The sequence below is a fragment of the Geotrypetes seraphini genome, chromosome 7 (genome assembly GCF_902459505.1).
Source record: "Geotrypetes seraphini chromosome 7, aGeoSer1.1, whole genome shotgun sequence".
Taxonomy (NCBI): domain Eukaryota; kingdom Metazoa; phylum Chordata; class Amphibia; order Gymnophiona; family Dermophiidae; genus Geotrypetes; species Geotrypetes seraphini.
In genome coordinates, this window is record NC_047090.1 from 173,419,272 (window position 1) to 173,431,415 (window position 12,144).

Sequence of the window (12,144 nt, forward strand, 5' to 3'; positions counted from 1 at the left end):
TATTTCTGGCATGCCTGCCTCTTTTCCAGTAGAAAGTGTAAAATTGGGGGGGGGGGGGTTAAACATTTTCCAGCCTGATTTCTTCGCATCATTCAGTCTCTCCCTGCATTGACCTATTTGCGGGTTCACTTTGCACGGTGATCTGTCTTCCCTTAACAAAATCATACAAGTCAGATAACAGTAGGATATTAAAGGGCAAAGGGGAAAAAAGCAATATATAAATGAAATGCTATATATTTAATATGTTTTAACATACACCATGTGCTACATATATCATAAAGCCCAACACAATAGGCCTCATTATGAAACGTTATGGTCAAATGGGAACTGGAAGATGTCCTCTGCTCTACAACAATCAGAACAGAAACAAGCTACACCTTATTCCGGAAGAAACTGAAAACTTTTCTCTTTGATACCTGAATCTACATCAAACTCTTCCTATAAGTCGATTACCGTCCTTAAAGTCTTCTCTTTTCCCCTATCTCCCTTACTCCGCCTTTCTCCTCTTTCTCCCGTCTCTCTGTAAGTCGCCTTGAGCCTGAATAGGTATTGCGCAACACACAAATAGAAGATTAGATTAGATAAAGTGTGACATCGTAACTTTGGCCCATGCCAACACCAGTTCCCCAACATGCCAAAGAAGCGCCGTGATTATTAAGTCAAGGGAAAACAATCAAACCCAAAAGTTTTATGCGTTTAAGAGTGAGCTACCAAAATGTTGATATTTTTCTGCCCAGACCACCCATTCCCCCCCCCCCAGCTTTGGGTAACTTACGTATAGCCATGGGAAGAAATGACGTGCTGAGATACTCGACAATGTCCTTGTGCAGAAATGGAGGAAAGGTGGCGAGGGTGGAGATCATGGTGTACGGTAAGGTGCTCAGGATGTCGTCGTTGAGAAAGGGGAGCAGGCAAGTAGTGGAGTAAAATATCGACTGTCCAAGATCTAGGAAAGCCATCAAGAAACCTGGAGTCAATGTACTGTTGATATGTGACACGGAAATACGCTTGAGGGGGTGGGGTTTAGTTTGACCAGGCATTTCACAAGTAAAGCATGCGGCTCTAATACACCTCTTATATGAATGCCCTAACTTACAAGTTTACTGGTCAGACATTTGGTCCAAAATCTGCTCAGTTTTAAACATGAATATTAATGAGTTGCCCATGTCATATAGATCAATCATACTGCGTTCCTCTAATCCAGATATATCAATACCATCGTTGTATAAAAAAATATTTGATTTCATGATTGCCTTAGCTATCCACCATATTGTTTCCAATTGGAAAGACAATTCTAAGCTTAATTTTTACGAATGGTGGAATCACCTTTGTGTCATCAGAAAGTATGAGGAATTAATAACATTCAAACAAAATAACGTAGCCAGATTCACAAAAATTTGGGTCCCTCTTGATGAATATGTAAGGACTCGTGTAAATCCCAATTAACTTTACTTTGTATATTAACTATACTATATTTTGCATGTTATTATGTATATTTTGGTATCTGCAGCTTATTGTTTTGTTTTATTCTTATACTGAACACATATGTATAAATAGCAAGATCATGAATACTTCTACCTATGCTACAGGTAGGCTTTTCTGGGTGTAGCTTTCAAGTTGAGCTGGGTGTACTATTACATACACGTCTACTTTATAAAATAGCAAAAAAAAGACAAACCACTCCACCAAGCTTTTAATCCCTTGTATCCCCACAAAATCTTTAAGATCTGAAGAAAAAGCTCTCTTCTTAGTCCTTTCACTAAGACTCATTTATTCACGGCCCCTCAAATTTTGAATTCACTCCCAATCAATATAAGGGAAGAAAAAAAGGTCTCCTGATAAACTGGCTTTTTAAGGACGCCTTTAACTGAGTTATTTGAATTCTATATAATCAGGATACTCTTTAGCGGACTAATAGTGCTGTTAAGTGAAAATTGAGCGGGTAAGCTTTTCCTATCCTATTGCTTCATCGCCTATGTATGCCCTCTTTTTTCCCTGTTGTGTTTGGTCGGTCAAAAGTTGTATTAACTGACTGGTTTAATCAATGTGCTTTTCTTTTTCCCCGATTTTGCTGTTATTTGTAAATCGCATTGGATTATGATTTTGCGATCAAATCAAATTTTTTAATAAACTTGAAACTTGATCAAGATAAACATCGAAAGTGGAGCGAGTACATTAATCTTCACAAACTATGTTCAATTCCTTTCAAAGACATCTGAAGAAAACCTTATGATGTTAAAAAGAGCTAGGTTGGCATAAAAGATTCTCACTGATCGCTTAAATTGATTCTAGAAATCTTGGACAAAGGCGGAAGGACCTCAGACACCCCTTCCCTGTCCTCAATAGGACGGCAAATGCTCGTCTATTCCATGGGTTTATCTTTTCAATCATCGGTCCACCACCCCCCTCCAACAGCTAGACATGCAAAAAGGCATAAATATGCAAAATAGTAATAAAATGAGTCGCCTTTGGTGTTACCACTTTATCTAGTTGATAGATTTGTTATCATGGCACATGAGAATAGTAGAAAATCTCATGCCCTATTTACGTTCCCTTCAGCTAAGGGTTGTAAGGGGGGCGTGGCTGTGCTGAGAGCAGGGAAGACGTACTCTCCTTGATCTGCACAGTCTTCCCTCTGCTTCGGCCTCCCTGCACTAAAATTGGCGACTAACATCTCACCCCAGCACCCCTTCTCATTCTAGAAGGGCTTATGGACAGGTTTGTGCAGAAAGGTGGTGTGGAAATGGCAACAAAATCGGGTAAGAAGGAGCGTGGCAGCGTGAAATCGGGGCCCGGTGGTGAGGGGAAAATGGCGGATGCGGCCGACGCGGCTGACTCTGTGAGTGATGATATGATCACTCGTTTAACTGAGGCGGTGGTGGCTGCCCTAGGAACCCGACTGGATAAAGTGCATGATACTTTAGCTAAGGGTTGTAAAAATAAGAAGCATCATGGGCATTGTCTTTCCTATCAAGCAGCTTATTACGACAAAGATTTTCGTCCATTATTAATTAGATCCACATCTTATGAAGATTACAGAAAACTTTTGAAGACTTTTTTTTTTTTTTCAAAATTCTTCGTTAATTAAATTTCTGTATATCACATTATTGCTGTATTTCCTCATCGCATAATCTTTCGTTAACCGCACTGAACTAAGGGTTGTGCGGTCTAGAAATCAAATCAATGCATGATCTAATCTGATGTACATGCAGAGACTACAAACAGATGCTTTGGCACAAGTGCAAATTTGTGCTAGAGCATTTGTCAGATCATTTGGAGAGCCTATTTCATAGATACGAGTAGGTACTTGTTACTTTTATAAAATAAATCAAACAAAAATGGATGCCGTGAGTTCCTGTCGTAGTCTCGTGAGACCACGGGAACTCATGGCAGCCATTTTTGATGACAGCTCTGCATGGGGCAGGAGCTTAGGAAGATCGCTCCTGCCCCCCATCACCGCTAGACAACCAGGTAAGGTCTGGGGAGGTCCGGGCCGGAATGATTCAGCCTTTAAAAACTAGAGGGAGGTCCGGGGCAAAAAATTGCGAATAACCGAATTCGCGGGTACTAAAGCCGTGGATTCAGAGGGAGAAGTGTATTTGGACCGAAGAGGAACATGGGGGTTTAAGAGCTGTTTTGTTCTAATTAAAGAATGACATGGGAGACAAATTTTTCCCCATCCCTGCAGGAACTCCATTTTCCCATCCCATCCCCGCAAGTATTATCGCTGCCCCTGTCCCCACCCCATTCCTGTAAACTCTGCCTTAACCGCACATGCCTCGGACACTTATGATTTCAAAGTGTTTAAGGCTTGTGTAGATGAGGACAGAGCTTAGGCACTGGTGGAATGAGGCATTATGACATCACAATCTGAGCTCTAGAATGTTGCTACTTCTGATTTGAAAGGGTTTGAGGCTTGATGAGGACAGAGCTTAGGCACTGGTGGAATGAGGCATTATGACATCACAATCTGAGCTCTAGAATGTTGCAAGTGTTTGAGGCTTGTGCAGATGACGACGAAGCTTAGGCATTGGTGGAATAAGACATTATGACATCACAATCTGAGCTCTAGAATGTTGCTAGTTATGATTTTAAAGTGTTTGAGGCTTGTGAAGATGAGGACGGAGCTTAGGCATTGGTGGAATGAGGCATTATGACATCACTATATGAGCTCTAGAATGTTGCTACTTAAGATTCTAAAGTGTTTGAGGCTTGTGCAGATGAGGACAGAGGTTGCAGGAATGGGACAGGGACAGGAAGAACTCGCAGGGATGGGGAGGGAAAATGAGTTCCCGTGGGGGGAAAATTTTGTCCCCATGTCTCTAGACTGGTATCTAGGTTAGCTCCTGGTCTCACCCTCCTGCTCTTCTTTTATTTCTGAATGTGACTATTTACTGAGTGTTGTGGTTGAGAACATGCCATTTTGAGTTCTTTTGACACCATTCCTCACACATTTCTTTTGGGATTGTGTTTTACTTGAATAGATAATGTATTAGGCAACCAGTTACGAAAATATCCCTCACACAGACCACTTTCTGAAGGTGATTAGAATTTGCAGTTCATAAAACATAGCTTCCTTATGACAAATTAAGTGGCCTTTTTACGAAGCTGTTCTTCTTTGTCCCAAGATAACAATCAAGAGTAAATCCCGGTGCTAGTGCCTATCAATTAAAATCAACCCCCCCCCCCCCCATTATATCATCATCCTCTGGGAGCGCATCCAGATTCGGCTTCAGAGGTGAGTAGAGATGTTGCCTCAGCACCCTGAGGTTGTGGGATCAAATCCCGGCACTGATCCTTGTGACACTGGGCAAGTCACTTTAACCCTCTCTTGTCCAACCACAAAAAAGCAGTATACACGTCCCATTCCTATAGTTCTCTGAATAAGTGTCAATGTTCTTTCATCTTTCCCCTCCTATTGCAAAATATCTAAAATCCTAACAAGGCACGAAAGTCCTTCAGGACTATCCTACCCATGTCCATCACCAAGGACCACAGTAAGGACCTGGTTCACCAAGGTGTTTTCCTTTAGACCAGGGATGTCAAAGTCCCTCCTCGAGGGCCGCAATCCAGTCGGGTTTTCAGGATTTCCCCAATGACTATGCATGAGATCTATTAGCATACAATGAAAGCAGTGTATGCAAATAGATCTCATGCATATTTATTGGGGAAATCCTGAAAACCCGACTGGATTGTGGCCCTCGAGGAGGGACTTTGACACCCCTGTTTTAGACACACGGGGCCAGATTCCATAAAGTTGCATGCCCAAATTTCTGACTAACATGCAAATTAGGGCACCCAAGTTATAGGAAAGTGCCAGTTGCACACCTAACATAATTATTAAATGAGGCGTCAATTGGCCTTAAGTATCAATAATAGCACTTAAGTGGCGTTCATTTGTGCTACTTGGCACTAATTTGTACTTAAGTGCCTAACTGCATTTAGATGTTATTCTATAAATGTAGCATCTAAATCAGTGTCTCGCAAACTCTGCAAAACCGCAGCACACTAAACGTGGTGGCCGCGGCTCAAGGCATCCGCAAGTGCATGGAAGTCGACGCCATGATGTCACGTGCATGTGTGATGCCATCACATTGATGTCCGCGGATGAGCGAAGGCCCTCCAGATGGGCCCTGAGCTGCCAGTCGGGGGTGCTGGAAGGGAAGAGGCACGGAGAGGAGAGGCACTGGTGCCGGTTGATTGCCTACAGGATGTGCCTCTCGCTGTCAGCCGGCGCCTCTCCCCTTCCCTGGCATCACGCGGCGCACAGTTTGCAATGCACTGATCTAAATGCTATAGTGTACTACTCCAAAGGGGGTGTGCACATGGGCAGGTCAGGGGCGTGTCTTGCAGATGCATACGTAATTCTAGAATATTATCGCCTATGCCCATAGGGCCTGATTGTATAAATGGTACCTGGGTTAGGCACCGCTTGGTGCCTAGAAAAATGGCAGCCAGTGCAGAATTGTTTGCAAAAGTTCATGTTTTTTAACGAGCTTAATTAGGGTGATTTACGAGAGCAATTTACAAGATAGTATGGCGCAGGACCTGCATACATTGGAATGCTGGTCCTCAACCTGGTAGCTGGGCTTCAATGCTGGGAAGTGTAAGGTCATGCACCTAGGTAGCAGAAACCCGTGCAGAACTTATACCTTGAACGGGGAGACCTTGACCAGGACTTCAGCGGAACGAGATTTAGGAGTAATCATTAGTGCAGACATGAAATCTGCCAATCAGGTGGAGAAGGCTTCCTCAAGGGCAAGGCAGATGCTGGGTTGCATCCGTAGAAGTTTCGTCAGCAGAAAGCCTGCTGTCATAATGCCACTGTACAGGACCATGGTGAGACCTCATCTGGAATACTGCGTGCAATTCTGGAAGCCACATTACCGCAAAGACGTGCAGAGGGTTGAGTCGGTCCAAAGGATGGCCACCAGAATGGTCTCAGGGCTTAAAGGTCTCTCGTACGAAGCAAGACTAAACAATTTGCAGCTCTACACTCTCGAGGAACGCAGGGAGAGGGGAGACATGATTGAGACGTTTAAATACGTCACCGGACGTATAGAAGTGGAAGATAACATTTTCCTTCTCAGAGGCCCCTCAACCACAAGGGGGCACCCGCTCAAACTCAAGGGCGGGAAATTTCACGGCGACACCAGGAAGTATTTCTTCACGGAGCGAGTGATTGATCAATGGAACAAGCTTCCAGTACAGGTAATCGAGGCCAGCAGCGTGCCAGATTTTAAGAATAAATGGGACGCCCATGTGGGATCCCTACGTGGGTCAGGGCAAAACATTGGCTAATCTTAAGGGGAGGGTCTATAGAGTGGGCAGACTTGATGGGCCTTGGCCCTTTTCTGCCGTCATCTTTCTATGTTTCTATTATTGGCTCACACCATTAAAAGCTTATTTAAAAAATATTACCATTAACTTTAATTTGAATTCCACGCGACACCTAAGTTGAGACACCTAACGACGCCTACCTGAAAAGTAAAGGCGGATAATAGGCATGGTAAACTTAGGTGTCGCTAGGCTTGTGAGACAGGTGCCGGTAAATTAGACCATATAAAACCTGTTCTAAAGTACCAGCGCCTACCTCGACAGCACCTAGAGATGTTTAAAACTGCTTAGGCGCTGCTAGGCGTGATTCTATAAAAGGCACCTAGCGGTTAATTGACAACTGCGCAGAGACTACAATGTAGGCACGCTTAGGCGCCATTTATAGAATCAGGTCCATAATGTGTACCCTAGGCATGACCATGTACACTACTCTTTGGCATGGCATAAATGCTCACACCTAAAGTTTAAATATATGTGGCTATAGTATAGTGTCCTTAATATCAGTCCTAGTGTTGTGATATCACATTAAACGTGTGGACCCTCTTATAAGTTAATAAATAAATAAATGAGGAAGCCTCAGCCCCACCACTCCACCGCTGTAGCTTTCCTAACTGCGGGAAGAATTGCGTGGTGCCATTCATCATTGGCTATTCCGCATTCTTATATTCTTCTGTGTAAATAATTTTTAAATAAGTTTTTTAATAATATTTTTATAAATAATCTTAAACATTCTTATGCAGCGCTTTTAAAATTTATATGCACTTATCTTTGCATCAGCCAAAATCTGGGAGTCAAACTCAGGCTGATGCAAAGATAAGTGCTGCATAAGAATATTTAAGATTATTTATAAAAATATTATTAAAAAACTTATTTAAAACTTATTTACACAGAAGAATATAAGAATGCGGAATAGCCAATGATGGATTTCTTCCTCACACTAGGTATCCACATTCCCTGTCTGCTAAAAATTCCCTCTTCATAATTGTATCCTGATATTCTCTGATGTTAGAATATTTTCAATTGTAAGATGTAAAATAGTTATTTATATATTACTTGTTGGAATATTCATAATTAACTTATAAGAGGGTACAATATCCAGGTCCACACGTTTAATGTGATATCACACCTAAAGTTTGGCATGTGCGTACCAACTTACATTTTATTCTAGATATGACCCTTAGCACCCATAATTTTTGCACCTAATTTTTTGGTGCACTAAAACTACCCTGAAAATGGCAGAGAAAGCCATGATGAATCAGGTCCTAAGTGTCGTCACTCATATAAAGCAGACATGCACCATCCTTGTCAACGTCTTCTTATACAAGCAACCCAATGGGCAGTTCTTGTCGTACAGTTCATGTGAAGAAGTGAATAATAGATTGTTCATTTACCGTGTTGACCGTGCTGTAGCAAAGGGACGAGATCCAGTAGAGTCACGAGCGTCACATAAAGCCCTTGATAGTCCAATGATGGGTACTCTGATAACTGAGCGTCGCGGCTTTGTTGACTTCGTTCTGATGGAGCATCTCGCAGGACGCTGTAAAGGAGGGAGCGAGTAACAGTAGGGTTGATGGAACTGACCTGTGGTCTTAGAGATGGGGTGAGTGGGAATGGCACAGGGAAAAGACACATGGTCATGGGCACTGTCAAATTGGAGGCATCTTGGTTCTCCTTCTTCCCTGAGCGGGACAAAATGCTGTTGGAGGGACAAAGAAAAAAAAAGACAACAGAGACACAAAGAACAGCACATTACATTGAAATGACACTGTAAAACAAATAATAAAACCCCAGATACACCCCACATAAGATGCAATGTCTACAAACTAGTAACCATTCACTTTCATGCTTAGGTAGAGGAAATTAAAGGTCTAGCTTATGAAAATCTTCATTGCATCCCATGTGTTATCTGGTTAATAAGGAGCAAAAATATAAAATGCATGTTTCAGTGCCAAATCCATGTTTTACAGTGAAGCACATTATGAAAGACATGTCTGTTGAACAAACGGCTTGGTCAAATTGCAGAGATTTTATTTCCAAAGTTTGCAGGAAAACAAGCAAGTTGTTGGTTTGGTTTGGTTGGTTTTTGTAACGTCTGATGGTCGTTTCAGTGCAGTATTGGAAGACGAAGCTGTAAAACAAAGATGGGGCACTTTCTGAAACATGTTTTAGCAGAGAATAAACATGTGCGTTTGTTAAGATCCTCTTAAAAATCACATGTTTATTGCATCAAAATAATGTCTGTATGTATTTTATGATACTGTTTCATGACATTCCGTCAGTATCATTCGAGATAATGAGGTTTAAACAGGCACATGGATTTCGAAATAATATATATCTCTAAAAATGTCAACTAAACTACATTTGGAAAAGCTATAAAAAAAATAATATATTGTAGATGATCTGTAGCGTATGTTCGTGAGCTAATGGTAATGGGTTGCTTATGCGCTTTTTTTTTTTTTTAGTTTTTGTCCACGTTGGGGAGAGGAGGCGTTTTATTTTAATGATAGAAACGCTAGTTTGTTAAATTGTTACCTTCGAAATTTGAGAATTGAGCAAGCAATACCTGTGATATAACTGTACCTTAAGCAGTATTTTACATCACTGCTGCTACTCACTTTATTACTGAACAAAATTGGTACAAAGTAAAGAAAAGATAATTTCAACAAAATAAAGGTTTAGTGGGAATCAATAGAAAGACTAAAAAATAAACCAGCTGATTTTCTTGCTAGCATGTCTTATGTTTCAACAGGCTGGCTAAGTTCACCTTTGTAACTCTTGTTCAGACAGACATCATTGCTCAAGTGCCAAGTGGTTTTAGATAACTCGGTCAGCCATACCAATCAGTGTTTATAAAGAATAACCATCCAGGACCTAGCTGAAAATGTTTTCACGCCACTGCTGTCATAACATCAAATGCGTGCGCTCTGCAGTACGTCACCCTCCAGTAAAGAAATGCGCAACCTCTACATTTTTAAAAAGTGAACTACTCTTTAACCATATAAAAGGGCAAACTGCTACGGAAACACGATCCCTCGGGTTCTATACAGGGTGCCCCGAAACTGTGTTAATCTGGGCCAGATTCTATAAACGGCGCCAAGTTGGGCTCCACTAGGCGTCTACCTTGAGGATGACGAGCAGCGCCTAATTTAAAAAATCCATGCACAAGTCAAATTGTGTGTTAATTAGCTTAAATGGCTTGGTAATTGAGAAGACAAAATGTAAAAAAAAAAATCAATTAAAAGTTCCACATGGAACTCAGATTGGCACCTAGCAATGCCTAAGTCCAGGCACCCTCCTGAAAAGTAGGCATGGTTAGAGGCGGAGAATAGGCGGAGTAGACTTAGGCGTCGCTAGGCGTCCATGTTAGGTGACGGTAGATTAAGTCAACTAAAATATGGCCTAATGTACTAGTACCTACCTCTAGAATACCTAGAAACGCTTAAGTCTGCTTAGGCACTGCTAGGTGCGATCCTATAAGCAGTCCCTAGTGGTTGATTGACAACTGTGCGGATCAGTATGCCTGGTCTATCTAGGTGCCTAACTTAATTATTTAAAGAGCTTAATCGGCACTGATAACATGCAATTAGCACCTCATAACTGGCTTACATTAAAATTAATTGGTTGGTAAGCAATCTAACTCGGTAGGCGCCTACTGCTTTCAAGTAAGAGCCTAGTCCAAGGCGCCTTCCAGAAAGTAGACATGATTAGGGGCAGATCATGGGCATGCAGTAACCTGTTTTGGACTTAGATGCTGGTATTTAGGCCATGAAAACCCTGGCATAAATAGGGTGTGTCTAAGGTTCAGACGCCTACCGGTGTCTTAAGTCCTCTTTAGGTGCGACTAGGCACGATTCTATAAACGGTGCCTAACTTAAGACTGGCATGCGCTATACATTGCGTTCCTCGGTGTCTATGTTTTAGGTGTTGTTTACAGAATCGGGGACTTTGTGTGCGCATTTTAATAGAGTAACGAGCCAATAACTAGCAGCAATTGGCTGCTAACAACCAATTATCGCAGTTAATTGTCTCCAGTTAGGACTTGCAACCACAAATCTTGTAGCGTGCAACTGAAAACGGGGTGTGGCAATGGGAGAGCAATGGACAGGTCAAGGGCGTTCACTAAAGACGTGAATTTGGAGAACCCACACCTAACTTACACACGAGGGCATTTATTTGGTTCTGTGTTGTTCTCTAAGCATTGGGAGGACATACCAAATGACCTCATTAACATCTGATTGACTACATTTCAATGCGATTTGCGGCAATCTTTGGCGCGCACATTAATTCCTACGCTAGAGCCCTTTGAACATTCTATGCGTATTCATATGCATACTATTCTGGCGCTAACTGGCCTTAATATTCTTGTTGCAGGTTTACGGGTCTCGCTGCAACAAGCACAAATGCCAGCTGCGGAAACCCTGAGAGAACATCTTGCCTCAATGTTGCTGGCAGCCATGTTGTTTTGAGAATCAGTCCCTGGGCATCTTAGAACCACCATTTCTCTGCTAACTTGCCTGGATGGTCAATCTAGTACCAGTGCTGAATATTGGTGGTACCTGGTTAAGCTCCAGCTTCATGTTTGCTCTGCCTCCAGACTACCCAGATAGTGAATGCTTGAAGTACCTGTATGTAAACTGTTTTGAGTGTGGTTGTAAAACTACAAAAAGGTGGTCTACAAGTCCCAATCCCTTTCCCTGATGTCATAATGCCCCATTCCACCAATAAGAGCCAACCACATCAGTGATGTCACAATGGCTTCATTGTTCTATACTTGGCTCACTTCTGATATTGTATTGGAGGAGAGTGTGGGGCAGTGGTTAGAGCTACAGCCTTAGCACCCTGAGGTTGAGGGTTCAAACCCCACACTGCTCTTTGTGGCCCTGGGCAAGTCACTTAATCCTCCACTGCCCCAGGTACATTAGATAGATTGTGAATCCACCGGGACAGAGAGGGAAAATGCTTGAAATACCTGTATGTAAACCGCTTTGAATGTGGTTGTATAACTACAAAAAGGCGGTAGACAAGTTCCAATCCCTGAAACCAGTTTTCAGTTGGTGTAAATCAATGTCTCGCAAACTTCTGGAAGCCGCAGCACACTAAACCCTGCGCCGTAGCTGGAGGGCATCCAGAAATTCATGGACGTTGATGCTATGATGTAGTGCGCATGTATGACATCATCACGACGATGTCCGCAAATGTGCGAAGGCCCTCCAGACAGGGCCCTGAGCCACCAGTTGGAGGGTGCTGCAAGAGGAGAGGCGCCGGTAAGGAGGAGAGCTGCTAGCGCTGGCTGCCTACAGAACGTGC

At 42.5% G+C, this 12,144-nt stretch overlaps 1 protein-coding gene across 1 annotated transcript in view; it reads right to left on the reverse strand.

Moving 5' to 3' along the window:
* UNC79 (unc-79 homolog, NALCN channel complex subunit) overlaps window positions 1-12,144 on the reverse strand; it is a 298,085-nt gene that overhangs the window by 264,612 nt on the left and 21,329 nt on the right. Inside the window, exons 4-5 of the mRNA XM_033953271.1 lie at window positions 8,229-8,533; window positions 776-946 (exon numbers count right to left, since the gene is read on the reverse strand). Coding sequence (XP_033809162.1) covers window positions 776-946; window positions 8,229-8,533 — 476 coding nt within the window. The remainder of the gene's footprint in view (window positions 1-775; window positions 947-8,228; window positions 8,534-12,144) is intronic.